This window comes from Aotus nancymaae, unplaced genomic scaffold (assembly GCF_030222135.1).
Source record: "Aotus nancymaae isolate 86718 unplaced genomic scaffold, 86718_ANA_hifiasm-v0.15.2.pri h1tg000053l, whole genome shotgun sequence".
Classification (NCBI taxonomy): domain Eukaryota; kingdom Metazoa; phylum Chordata; class Mammalia; order Primates; family Aotidae; genus Aotus; species Aotus nancymaae.
In genome coordinates this window covers 22,570,678-22,584,713 of record NW_026988467.1, presented here as the reverse complement: position 1 = coordinate 22,584,713, position 14,036 = coordinate 22,570,678, and the positions used below count along the sequence as shown (strand labels likewise).

The following is a 14,036-nucleotide window of genomic DNA, read 5'->3' as shown; positions in this document are numbered from 1 at the left end:
TAGCTGGGCATGGTGGCAAGCACTTGTAGTCCCAGCCACCCAGGAGGCTGAGGTGGGAGGATCACTTGAGCTGGAAGGGTGAGGTCACAGTGAGCCACTGCACTCCCACCTGGAAGATGGAGTGAGGCCCTGTCTAAAAAACAGACAGACAAACAAAAAAAACCCAAAAACTAGGCACCAAAGATGCTGTGCCTCCAATGTGGTTCTTTCAGACTGTCTCTCATGGACATGACCTCATTTCCAGAATAGATTCCAGCTTTTTCGCTTAGCCCTTGAGGGGCTGCTAGTCCCCAGATCTGGTCACAACTTTCTTTTCTCACCTTGCCTGTTTCTTACACAAGCTTCCTTCTTACTGTACCTTTGCTCACTCTCTCCTGCTTGAGAGAGCCTTTCCCATCTTCCCCTGCTCTCTACTTCCAAGCTAAGGGAGCACTGTTTCTTCTCAGAACTCCTGTGGTCTTTTATCTGCCTCTCTTTTATGACAGTTGAACTTGCAGCTGCTTCGTTGTCATGTGAGTGACATGTGTCTTGTGGCCCCAGCAGTAGGTCTTCCGTGTGTATACCTTAACAACAAGTGATGGGGAAGGTGAGGGTCTGAGGCTAAGCAGAGCTCATCCCCCTTCACTCTGGCTGAACAGCCCACTGACATCAGGAGCTTAGCTTCTTTTTCAAAAGAATTGGGTTTGTTTTTTAAATTTGCTAAAGAGAAACAAAATAAAGACATCTGTAATAGAAAGAAAATAATTTATTGTCTTTCAAAGTTAAGTAGAATGATGTTAGGATTATTGAGACCAGACGGTGGCAGCTGACAACCAGGATACTGTGTGTTGTAATAATTGTTCTGCTTGTGACTCTGAGCAGCTCACTTAATCTCTCTAGACTTTGGTGTCCTCCCTGGTAAAGCAGGTGTATGTACTGGGAGAAGGGGAAGACAATTGTGGGGAGGATTGACAGAAATGCTCTCTTAGGTCTCTTCTTATTCAGACACGCTTTGACTGGAACTCCCAAATCTCTCCCAGAGCATCTTAAAGAAAGCAGAATAATTTAGTCATTAACATGTGGACCCCAGACTCAGTGTATGCATTTGGATGCTTTTGGTTGCAACCAATAGAAATCTAACTTCAGTTGGTTTAAACAAGAAAGGGGACTTCTTTGTAACTAGATTCATCGACTCATGTAACTAGAAAGTCTAGGAGTAGGTTAGGTTTCAAGTATGGTCTAATCTGTGGATTCTTAATGTCTTCACAAATGAGACTCTGTTTCTCTGTGATTCTCCCAGTTTTGTCATCCACTATGGGTATCTTCACCCTCAAGGTAGCAAAAATGGCTGCAGTGGTTCAAAGCCACTTGACAGATGACATCTGCACATCGCACTAGTTTAAAACAAGGAAGAACCTTTCTCCCTTCAACCATCAAACCAAAGTCCCAGGCTTTACTCCTAATGGACCAACCTAATGCTATATGCCCACTCTTCATCCAAATACTGACCAGAGAATAAGGACTGATTGACTCCAGTTAATGAAGGCTCAAACCTGGAGGTTGAGGAGGGGTCAGCTCCACCTAAATCACAAGGCAAGGGATACTGGAAAGTTTGACATTCTCACGTTACAGCCACATTGCCCATGATCGAATTCTGGCTCTGCTTGCCTGTGTTCTTGGGTAAATTGCCTTTGTCAAGCATCTGTTTCCTTGTCTGTAAAATGAGATAATAATACATGTCTCAGAGGACTGTTGTAAGAATTAAATTAAATAATATATGAAAAGCACTAAACATAGTTCCTGGCACACAATAAGTGTGATGATGATGGTGGTGCTGGAGATGATGAAATTGAAGAGAGATAGGGGAGCACTGGCCCCAATTTAGGAAGCAGCTGAGCCGTAGGAATGTTTTCTAGTCAGGAGCATGCACAGTTGTCACGCTGAAAGCTTCTATTTGATCTACTGCCCACATCATACTTTTCCATATCTCTGCTTTTTTTCCTCTGAGGTTTTTTCTATAAGTGCTTTCTTCCCCCTCTGCCTCTCAATTTCCTCATCTTTAAAGGCCCAGCACAAGTGCCATCCTATATTCAATAGTTTAAAGCTGGGTGTGGTGGCTCTTACTGTAATCTCAGTTACCTGGGAGGCTGAGGCAGGATTGTGTGAACCCAGGAGTTTGACACCAGCCTAGACAACATAGCCGAACCCTGTCTCTCAAAAAATAAAAGTTTTAAGAAAAAGCTTAGGTCATTGACTTTGCATATGTATAACTGACTCTCCCCCTGAGCAGGACCAGTAATGGTTAAGAACTCAATTTCTGGATTAGGCAGAACTGGGTTTGCCACCAGGTAACTTGGGAAAGTTATTGAACCTCTCTATGCCTTAGTTTTCTCATCTGTAAAACAGTGTCTTTTTTTTTCTTTCTTCCTTTTTTTTTGTAAGACATGGTCTTGTCACCCAGGCTGGAGTGCAGTGCACTGCAACCTCCGCCTCCCAGGTTCAAGTGATTCTCCTGCCTTAGCCTCCCAAGTAGCTTAGGACTATAGGCGCCCACCACTGCGCCCGGCTAATTTTTGTATTTTTAGTAGAGACAGGGTTTTGCCACGTTGGCCTGTCTTGAACTGTCTTGAACTCCTGACATCAGGTGATCCGCCTGCCTTGGCCTCCCAAAATACAGGCCTGAGCCACCCCACCCAGCCAAAACAGTGTCTTAATAGTATTTACCTCAAGCCAAGTATGGTGACTCACGCCTATAATCCCAGCACTTCAGGAGGCTGAGGTGGGCAGATCACAAGGTCAGGAGATTGAGACCATCCTGGCCAACTTGGTGAAACCCCATCTCTACTAAAAATACAAAAAAAAAAAAAAAAAATTAGCCAGGCATGGTGTCATGTGCCTGTAATCCCAGCTACTTGGGAGGCTGAGGCAGGAGAATCACTTGAACCCGAGAGGCCAAGGTTACAGTGAGCTGAGATCGTGCCACTGCACTCCAGCCCGGCGACAGAGTGAGACTCCATCTCAAAAAAAAAAAAAAAAAAAATTATCTACCTCAGAGAGTTGTTAAGAGAATGAAATGATGTAATATATATAGTGTCTATAAAGAGGTCAGTACAGTGCTGACTGTAAATAATGGATCTTTATGGTTACTCTTAGCCTCAGGAGAGCAAGTGTGACAGTGTCTGCAGCATTGCTGCTATGCTGCGCACATAGTAGCTGCTGGATAAACATTTGTTAATGGGCTGGGAGGAGTATGGATGGCTCTCTGCCCTCTTCACAGCCATCTCCTCATCCCAGCAAAATAAATAAAAACCCCCTAACCTTGGAAAAGGCAATGTAGCAAAGTAGAAGGTGCAAGATTTAATGAGTGACTGGCAGGGGGGATGGGGTGCTAAGGAAGGGTGGACAGGGTGGCAGATGACACTTATCAGCAACAGGAAGCCGAGAGGAAACCAGCAAGAGGCTGTTCTGCGTTCCCCCATCCAGCCAGCAAGTTTAGCTCCGCCAAGTCATTTGATTCACCCGGTGATGAAATGGGGGTCAACCAGTCTGTGGACTTTCCGCCTGTCACAGGACCCCATCTCGTAGGCTGTGGGGATGTGATGGAGGGTCAGAATCTCCAGGTAAGTGTCCCCAGCTCCCTTCCTTCTGTCTGCACTGCTTCGGCTGGCACTGTGACTTACTGATTACAAGTCTCATTCTGCACTCCTATGGGGGGAAAACTGAGTTAGAGTGGGTCTGGATTTGGTTATTAAGCCTCCAGGTCTGTGTTCTCTGAGCTTTTTCTTCCCCTTTCCAAACATTAGAAATATCCCAATAGAGATAATGGGTTCATTTTCCATCTAGGAGGAAAGGGGGAGTGGCTCTAGCTTCAAAGACAGCTCACAAATCCTCTCACCTTTCTTAAGGGCAGATGCCTGATCTTGGAAGTTTTGATCTTATCATAATCTGAGTGTATGAGAGGAAGAGCCATGGGCATGTGCCTTTGGCCTTGGATCCCTGACCTGGGTAGGAGGACAACTTCCTTTTCTCTCTCCTGCCTTGATCTGTTTTCTCCTCCATCTTTGACTTCTGGACTTGTCCTCTATCAGGTCCTAGGACTTTTTAATTAACTAACATATATATGATATATAACAACATATATACTTATGTATATATAGTAGAGACAGGGTCTTGCTATGTTGCCCAGGCTGATGTCTAACTCCTGACCTCAAGCGACCCTCCTACCTCGGCTTCCCAAAGTGCTGGGATTACAGGCGTGAGCCACTGTGCCTGGCTCAGTTCCTATGTCTTTCTCTGCTAGCCCTTGGACTTCCTGTCTCCCTTGAGAGGCACACACTTCCTAGTAACCCCTCACCTACTCCCGTGTAAAATGAGTGTGCTGTTGCTTCCCAAGGGCCATCCTAGCAGTGGCCTGGATGAGCTACCAGTGCCACCCTGTTCAGCACAAGGACTAATCTCTAACTCCTGGGGCTCCTTCAGGCCTAGGCTCAGTTTGAGGACTAATCTCTAACTCCTGGGGCTCCTCCAGGCCTAGGCTCAGTTTGAGGACTAATCTCTAACTCCTGGGGCTCCTCCAGGCCTATGCTCAGTTGGAGGACTAATCTTTAACTCCTGGGGCTCCTCCAGGCCTAGGCTTAGGGCCAGATTTAAATCTTAATTGTCCCAAGCACTCAAATATTTTTGGTGCCCCCTCCCACAATGTAATTCAAAATACAGTTGTCTATTTGAAATAACATAAGCTTTATATGTATGCTAAAAATCAAATTGCTTCTTTCCGGATTTCTGAATGTAAAATTCAGGTATGCTAATTGAACCTCAAGTTTCCTTGTTTTGCTGGTGCCCCAAACACCTGCTGAGTGTGTCTGTTAAGAAATCTAGCCTGGGCTCCTTGCTCTGAGCAGCTGCTGTTTTCTTTCCTACAGGGAAGCTTCTTTCGACTCTTCTACCCCTGCCAAGACACGGAGGAGACCATGGAGCAGCCTCTGTGGATTCCCCGCTACGAGTACTGCACTGGCCTGGCTGAGTACCTGAAGTTTAATAAGCGCTGGGGCGGCTTGCTATTCAACCTGGCGGTGGGTAAGGGCTGGCCTGACCTCCGCATGCTTTCCCAGTTGTTTGGTTATGTTCCTGGGAGATCCCCAGGTGGACACAATACCTTACAGCTTGCAGCGTCCAGCCTTTTGTAGGCGTATCCATTAGCCAATGCGGTGTGGGGAGTTGGGAGAGAATTACATATGTAAGAGCTTTGGTGATTGAGTTAGACTTTCCTGGATTCAAATCCAGAGTTTATAATTTACTAGCCATGGGTTTTGGGCTTTCCTGGATTCAAATCCAGAGTTTATAATTTACTAGTCATGGGTTTTGGGCAAGTTACTAAACCTGTCTGAATACCTGCCTTTGCAGGTTTGTAGTACAGGATGTATATGTAAAGCCTTTAGTGCAGTGCTTGGGACATAGAATGTGTTCCATAAATGGTACTGATTGCTCATTTATTCAGCATGTTTTAATTCCTACTCTGTGCCAGCTATTGTGTGTATCAAAGAAAAGTTCTTAACTATCAAGGAGCATACAGTCTCCTGCAGTTTTCCCTCCAGTCACCCCTCTTCTGAGTAGGGTAACATTGAGTCCTCTACTTCCCCCAAAGGCCTCACACCTAGGAATTCCACCCATTGCCTTGGCAACTCAGCAATTTACCCCAGAGTTGTTCAGTACTGCCCCTTTGGACTTAGCTTTCCATTTTTTTTTTCTTGGAGACAGAGTCTTGCTCTTGTCACCCAGGCTGGAGTGCAATGGCACGATCTCGGCTCACTGCAACCTCTACCTCCCGGGTTTAAGCAGTTCTACCTCAGCCTCCCGAGTAGCTGGGATTACAGGCGTCTGCCACCACGCCCAGCTAATTTTTGTATTTTTAGTAGAGTTGGGGTTTCACCATGTTCGCTAGGCTGGTCTCAAACTCCTGACCTCGTGATCCACCCATTTGTGATACACCTCGTGATCCACCTTAGCCTCCCAAAGTGCTGGGAATACAGGTGTGAGCCACCGTGCCCGGCCTAGCTTCCCATTTTCTATTGTACTCAATCTTCATAGGTAAGAAAGGGAGAAAAAAATAGGTGATCGACTGCCCTGAGTTGTTCAGGGGCCCATAGTGGTTCTCCAGAAGGGAGAAACACATGTCCCCACTCATACCTATACTCAGGCTGCCCTTGGGATAACAGCTTTGGGGCAGCCAGAGATTCTATAGCCCATGTCTCTGCTAGGATCTTGTCGCCTGCCTGTTAACTGGAATGGCCCCTTTAAGACAAAGGACTCTGGATACCCCTTGATCATCTTCTCCCACGGCCTAGGAGCCTTCAGGTAAGAGCTTCTTTCCTCTGGACCTTGCCATACTCCTTGCCTGGTGACAGCTGCTGAATCTTAGCTTATTCTCAAAGGGCAAAAAACAGACATTTCCATCTGCTAGCTCTCTTATCTCCCATCTGCTTCCTCCGGTAGCATTGGGTTCACCTTCTCCAGAAGGCTTTTTTCAAGTCCTTTTAACTTTGTGGAGCCTTTCAGCAGCCTTCGTATGCTTTACTTCTCATGATCCAGCATTTATGTAAATGTACACTTTCAGCTTTCTTCCTGTGTAACAGCCCAGAAATGCTAGAAGGAGCATGAGCTTTGTGATCAGCGTGTCATTTATTTATTTATTTTAATTTAATTTTTTTCGACAGGGTTTTGCTCTGTTGCTCAGGCTGGAGTGCAGTGGTGTGATCACAGCTCACTGCAGCCTCAACCTTCTGGTCTCAATCGATCCTCCTGCCTCAGCCACCAAGTAGCTGGCATGTACCACCACCACGCCTGGCTATTTTTTTGCAGAGATGAGGTCTCAGTGTGTTGCCCACACTGATCTCAAATTCCTGAGCTCAAGCCATCCTCCCGCCTCAGCCTCCCAAAAGTGCTAAGATTATAGGTGTAAAAGTGCTAAGATTATAGGTGTGAGCCATCGTGCCCCACCAAGAGTCATTTATTCAACATGAGGGTCCATTCTGCATGTGGCACTGGCATAGTAGCAAATAAGATAGACTTGCTCCCTGCACTTGTGGAGCCAGCAGCCTAACCTGCAAATCTCAGCCATATCCCTTGTGCTATGTGTGAGCCTGGGAAGGTTGTTTAATTCTCTGAACTTAGATTCCATCATCTGTCAAAAACGAATGCCGCTCCCACAGGGCGGTTTGTGAGGATTCCGTTCAATTGACACCTACTAGGTGCACACCCATGTTGGTTCTCCTCTCATGTTCTCTACATGGAGGGATATGGTGAGGTGAACTGTAAGATCTCTTTACCAGACTTGGGAAACTTTGGCCTAAATTTCATTATTCATTTAGAATTCTTCCATGAATTCTGATTTCTGCACCTTGGTGTGTTATATAAATAACAGTAGTACATGTGTTCCTATTTAAGCTTGTGAATGTTCTCTCTGTTCGTCCATCAACATGTATTTCTAGTTTATGTCCCAGAATGTTGCACATCCCAAAGACATCTGTTTTTGCCTCCCAGCCCCCGAACCATTGTCCACACTGTAGCCAGAGAGATCTGTTTTAAAACGAAATATGATCTTGTCATTCCAGCACCTGAAGCAGTACCCAGCATATAACAGGAACTCAATAAGTATTTGTTGAATGAATGAATGAATGTCTCTTCTTACTTAAAGTTTTTAATAGGTCTTTGAACTTAATTCAGTTCTTCTCATGGTCTTACCTTGATTCAGGTTCAAGACAAAGTTTCCAGGCTCATTCCTTGCTATTTGCCCCACCGTAGCTCTCCAGACAAATTGGTCTTTTTGCCTGGACTATTCACCATTCTGCTTTTCTCTTCCTCTTCCCCCTCTTCCTCTTTTCCTCCTAATTTCAGATTACCTTCAAGATCTTAGTTTGGATGTCATTGTCCTAGGGACACCCATCCTGACAATTAACCTATTATATTAATTTTTCTAGAATGTGCTTTCATAAGGCAATCTATACTTCTCAGCATTTAACATAATTGTAATAAATAAATTACTAGTGTAATTATTCTTTAATGCCTGTCTTCTTCACTGGATTGTAAGCTCTTGAAGGCAGAGACCACAACTGTCTTCTATTGCTCCAGTACCTAGGACAGTGCCTGGAAAGTCGTTGTTTACCAATAAGTATTTATTGAATGAAAACAAGGGCTGTGTGTGCGCTAGGTTCTCATTCATTCAGCAGACATCTGTGGAGCACCTGTTCTGTGCCAGCCCCTTGGCATGAGAGGAAGGTGGGACATACCAAGATTAACAAATCAAGGAAGTCACATCTGCTAGAGGAGCAGGAACATAGACTCCCGTAACTGTAGCCCACAGCAGGAAGTGGAGAGTAAACATGGAGATAAGGTTAGAAAGGCAGTTAGATGGTTTTTGATGCTGTTTTCTACTTTTTTTTTTTTTTTTTTTTGAGACGGAGTTTCCCTCTTGATGCCCAAGCTGGAGTGCAATGGGGTGATCTCAGCTCACTGCAACCTCTACCTCCTGAGTTCAGGCTATTCTCCTGCCTCAGCCTCCTGAGTAGCTGGGTGGCATGCGCCACCACACCCTGCTACTTTTGTATTTTTAGTACAGACAGGGTTTCTCCATGTTGGTCAGGCTGGTCTCGAACTCCCAACCTCAGGTGATCCACCCACCTCGGCCTCCCAAAGTGCTGGGATTATAGGCGTGAGCCACTGCACCTGGCCTGATGCTGCTTCTTGTTCAATAAATTGAGTACCTGCTGTGTGCCAGGGCTGGACATTCAGTAGTGAAGAAGAAAGAGTTCCTGCCTTTAGGAAGATTATAGTCTAGCAGGGAAAAGAAGCAAAGAAACATTTTTCTCCTAGGCCAACAGGTATTTATGGAGAGAGCAGTTGAGCACGTGACTTTGGAGGTGGTCCTTTTGGTCTAAGAGTCTGTATTGAGACTTCACACTTCATTAGACTTGGGTGAGTCAGTTATAAATATTCTTCATTAACCAGAGTGAAATTCCAAGGCAAAAGGAAGGGAGGATAAGGGACATTGTTTACCCTCATTGCATCTGTGGTTAATTCAGGCTCTGAAATCCTTCCCATGGGTCATGGCCCTATGGTTTCCTATCCTAGGGAGAAATATGTGCAGTTAAATACCTAACCATCCTCAGTGTGCCATCGTCTCATTTGGTTCCCACATAGCCTTATGAGGTGGACAGGCGGATGCCCATTTTTCAGCTGGGCAAATAGACTCTGGAAGGCAGACTTGCCCAGAGTTACACAGTTTGAACTGGGAAGGGATCAGAAATCTCTCTGGCTCTAAAGTCCAGTTCACTGCCTTCCCTGGAAAAGTGGGAGAAGGTGAAAAGGAACTAAGAACCTGACCTCCCTGTATTGGTTAGAAATTGGACAAGTTGTATTTAACAGAAAACCCCCAAATAATAGTGACTTCAATATAGTAATGTTTATTTCTTTCCCAAGTGAAAGGAAGCCAGAGGTAGACAGTTAAGGTTGATATGGTAGTTCCACAAGATGGCTGCTAGCAGAGCATGGTTGGAATGAGGGTGAAGGCTGGGCTGTTCTTTTGATCCCATTTCCTTGTTCCTTTTTGAACTTCCAGGACTTTGTATTCAGCCTTCTGCATGGAGCTGGCCTCACGTGGCTTTGTGGTTGCTGTGCCAGAGCACAGGTGAGGGATGAGCCGCCATGGATTGGGTGCCTACAGTGAGCTAAGATATAGACTAGTCCCCTGTCAATGTACTATTTCTAATCCTCTTGACAACCATGCAAGCCAGGATTATACACCTTTTAAAGAAGAGAAAACCAAGGTTCAAAGATGTTAAATAATTTCCCAAAAGTGACACACCGAGTTGAAATTCAAACCCAATTCTGTCTCTAAAATCTATATTTTTTCCACTTTCCTATTTATGTCCCAGATTTCCTTCCCTACTAGCCAAAGGGTGATATATAGAGCCTCTTGAATGAAAGGGAGGAGTTGGTAAAGGGGAAAATAAGCTCAAGAATGTTTTCTGGTTTCTCTCTGATGATGTGTGTATTTCAGGGACCAGTCAGCAGCAACCACCTATTTCTGCAAGCAGGCCCCAGAAGAGAACCAGCCCACCAATGAATCGCTGGAGGAGGAATGGATCCCTTTCCGTCGAGTTGAGGAAGGGGAGAAGGAATTTCATATTCGGAATCCCCAGGTAAGTTTGTGCCAGTTGGGGAGGGAGAGTTAGTGAGCCTGTCCTCTGTCTACTATAGTTGATAGCAAGACTTTTAGTTAACCCTCTCTTGAAATCTCAGTCATAGTGGGTCTGAGTTTGCCACATCAATGGAAATACGTAGGATATTAATCAGGACTCCTGCAACTGCTGTAACAGAAACCTAACTTAGACTTACTTAGGCAAAAAAGGAAGTTGATAGCTCATATAGGTAGACTATAGGAAGAGCAGAACAATTGGAACCAGATTCAAATGCCATCAGGGTTTGTTCTTCATCTCATTTCTGTCTCTCTCTAGGTTGGTGGGTCTCATCTTCAAACTGGCTTACTTTCTAAGGTTAGAACCATAGGGTTTTTTTTTTTTTTTTTTTTTCCTGAGACAAGTCTGGCTCTGTCACCCAAGCTGCTGGAGTACAGTGGCATGATCACAGCTCACTGCAGTCTCAATCTCCTGGGCTCACAAGATCTTCCTACCTCAGCGTCCCGAGTAGCTGAGACTACAGGCATGCACCACTATGCCTGGCTACTTTTTTTTGTTTTTATTTTTTTGAGACAGAGTCTCACTCTGTCACCCAGGCTAGAATGCAGTGGCACCAACATGGCTCACAGCAACCTCAACCTCCTAGGCTCAAGTGATTCTCCCACCTCAGCCTCCTGAGTAGCTGGGACTACAGGCATACACCACCACACAATTTTATTTTTAGTAGAGATGGGGTCTTGCTATGTTGCACAGGCTGGTCTCAGACTCCTGAGCTCAAGCAGTCCTCTCACTGTGGCCTCCCAAAATGCTGGGGTTACAGGTGTGAGCCACAGCACCCCGTCAGAAACACAGCTCTTGACAGCTCTGAGTTTGTGTGTGTTCATGTCATCTATGAGAACAGGGCTGTGTTTGAGTTGCTCCCTCAGTCCCCTACCTTGGTGCAAAACTGCAGTTTGAAAAATCCTGGAGAGGGATTCCAGGCCTGGGGAGAAGTAACAAAATGAGACCTTCCCATCAGAAATGGATTGTTAGAATGGGAGTGGGAAGGGCATCCTCAAAGGGCAGGGTTAACAGAAGAAGGAAGGTGGGTAAGTGCTTGTGAGACAAAAACAATAGATGTGTGATGTGAATGGACAAGTGGAATCCAGTACTGGATTGCTAATAACAGCGCTCTTAATTCCTTTTGGTTTTAAAATGCTTTCATATACATCATCTCATTGGATCCTTCTGATAGCCCTATAGTTAGGTGGAGTTGGAACAACAGGGCTGAGTATGTTATGTTGTTAGGCAGTGCTTATGTGAGCTGCAAGGTAGCTGAGCCTTTCTCAGGACGTGGCACCCAAGGTACTTGCTGAGGCATGGGTGGGCAAACTCTTGTACATTCTTCCTTGGTTCTGTATATGAGTGAGATTTTCGCTGGACGGTTGTGGAGTGTTCCAGTTCCCACTGGGACTGTCTCTGTTGCAGGTGCATCAGCGGGTAAGCGAGTGTTTACGGGTGTTGAAGATCCTGCAAGAGGTCACTGCTGGGCAGGCTGTCTTTAACATCTTGCCTGGTGGCTTGGATCTGATGACTTTGAAGGTATGGAAGCAATTGACCTAGAGCCCAGTATTCAGGGCTTTCTTGGTTATAAGTAACAGAAACCTAACTAAGTAGTATAAACCAAAAGAGAATTGATTGGCTCATATAACTACCAAGAAGATCAAAGGCCAACTTGAGGCCAGTGTAGTTAGACCCAGTGTCTCAGACATTATCATCAAAGCCTTGGCACTCTTCTCTCCTCTCTCCTGCCTCAGTTTCTCTGTGTATATGTGGGTTTCTCACCAGACTCTGTCCTTTAGGCAAGAAAGATGATTGCTAGCAGTTGAAGCCTGTGTATCAATTTACAGCTCCAGGTTTAAAAAGAAAAGAGACTGTCTTAACTTCCACTAATCTGGGAAAGCTGTGACACTCTGTGGGTCTCATGCCCCTCTGCGCCAGTCCCTGCGTCAGAGGGAGAGGGTATTCAGATTGGCCTGCCTAAGTTACAGTCCCACTTCTGGGTCAGGTGATTGACCGCCACAGGACCAGGTGGATAGCAGGGAGAGGGTTCAGGCTACTAAGCAGCAAACAACCGGTGTCCACTGCAGGCTCAGTCCTCCCTTTGAGGGAATCCCACCAACCCTCCCAGGAGGGTATGAAACCATCCTGGACATGGAATTTGGTGCTTATGAAGGTACATTCTTCATGCCCCACCCCCACCCAATCTTTTTTCTCCATAATTTCAGAAGTCATTCAGGCTGTATTCAGAGAACCAAGAAATCACACGAAAGCATGAAGAAAAATGAAACAACCTTTTTCATATTTTTATATTTGTCCTTCCAATTATTTTTAAATGTATTAATGTGTGCATTTTTTTAAACAATTATGTTATCATTTAATACAAGCTGTTTTGTGCCCTTATTTTCATTTAGCAAAACAGTATGAGTATCTTCTTATGCCAATTAATATTTTTCTTTTTTTTTGAGATGGAGTCTCACTCTGTTGCCAGGCTGGAGTGCAGTGGCATGATCTGAGCTCACTGCAACCTCTGCCTCCCAGGTTTAAGTGATTCTTGCCCCTTAGCCTCCCGAGTAGCTAGGACTATAGGTGCGCATCACCACGCCCAGCTAATTTTTTGCATTTTTAGTAGAGACGGGATCTCACCAAGTTGGCCAGGATGGTCTCGGTCCCTTGACCTCGTGGTCCACCCGCCTCGGCCTCCCAAAGTGCTGGAATTACAGGCATGAGCCACCACGCCCACCCAATTAATATTTTTCTATGGTAAGATTTTAAAAAAAAATTTTTAGAGACAGGGTCTTGCTGTCTGCCCAGGCTAGACTCAAACTCTTAGACTTAAGCAATCCTTCTGTATAGCATGACTTTTATTATTTATTTTTGTTTATTTTTTGAGACAGGGCCTCACTCTGTCAGCCAGGCTGGAATACAGTGGTGCGATCACCACTCACTGTAGCCACCACAGCCTCCCAAGTGGCTGGGACTCTAGGTGTGTGCAACCATGCCAGCTAATTTTTTGTATTTTGTAGAGATGGGGTTTCACCATGTTGCCCAGGCTGGTCTCAAACTCCTGGGCTCGGACAATCCACCCGCCTTGGCCTCACAAAGTGTTGGGATTACAGGTATGAGCCACTGCACCCAACTGCATGATTTTTAATAGCTATGCCATATTGTATTGTATTAATAAGAATGGTGTGTGTGTGTGTATAATACATATATAATACATACATGTATATTTACAATTACTGCTTTATGAGACTTCTTTTTTTTTTTTTTTTTTTTTGAGACCAAGTTTCACTCTTGTTGCCCAGGCTGGAGAGCAATGGCATGATCTCAGCTCACTGCAGCCTCCACCTCCCCGGTGCAAGTAGTTCTCCTGCCTCAGCCTCCCAAGTAGCTGGGATTACAAGCATGCACCACCACACCCAGCTAATTTTGTATTTTTAGTAGAGACAGGGTTTCTCCATGTTGGTCAGGCTGGTCTCGAACACCTCTCAAAGTGCTGGGATTACAAGCGTGAGCCACCACTGCACCCAGCCAAGACTTGCTATTTTAAGAGTTCCTCCCACAAACTTATGCAGTAAGCATTCTTATCTCTTTACAAAGAAAGAAACCAAGGATTGGCCAGGCGCAGTGGCTCATGCCTATAATCCAAGCACTTTGGAGGCTAAGGCGGGTAGATCACCTGAGGTCGGGAGTTCAAGACCAGCCTGACCAACATGGTGAAACCCCGTTTATTTAAAAAAAAAAAAAGAAAGAAAGAAACCAAGGATCAAAAAGACTAAGTACCCAGGATTACCCAGCTAACTAAGTGGTAGAGTCACACAT

At 45.2% G+C, this 14,036-nt stretch overlaps 1 protein-coding gene across 1 annotated transcript in view; it reads left to right on the top strand.

The window, feature by feature from the left end:
• PAFAH2 (platelet activating factor acetylhydrolase 2) overlaps positions 1-14,036 on the top strand; it is a 39,074-nt gene that overhangs the window by 4,599 nt on the left and 20,439 nt on the right. The window contains exons 3-8 of the mRNA XM_012440090.3: positions 3,463-3,599; positions 4,902-5,055; positions 6,237-6,333; positions 9,593-9,661; positions 10,034-10,175; positions 11,640-11,753. Coding sequence (XP_012295513.2) covers positions 3,463-3,599; positions 4,902-5,055; positions 6,237-6,333; positions 9,593-9,661; positions 10,034-10,175; positions 11,640-11,753 — 713 coding nt within the window. The remainder of the gene's footprint in view (positions 1-3,462; positions 3,600-4,901; positions 5,056-6,236; positions 6,334-9,592; positions 9,662-10,033; positions 10,176-11,639; positions 11,754-14,036) is intronic.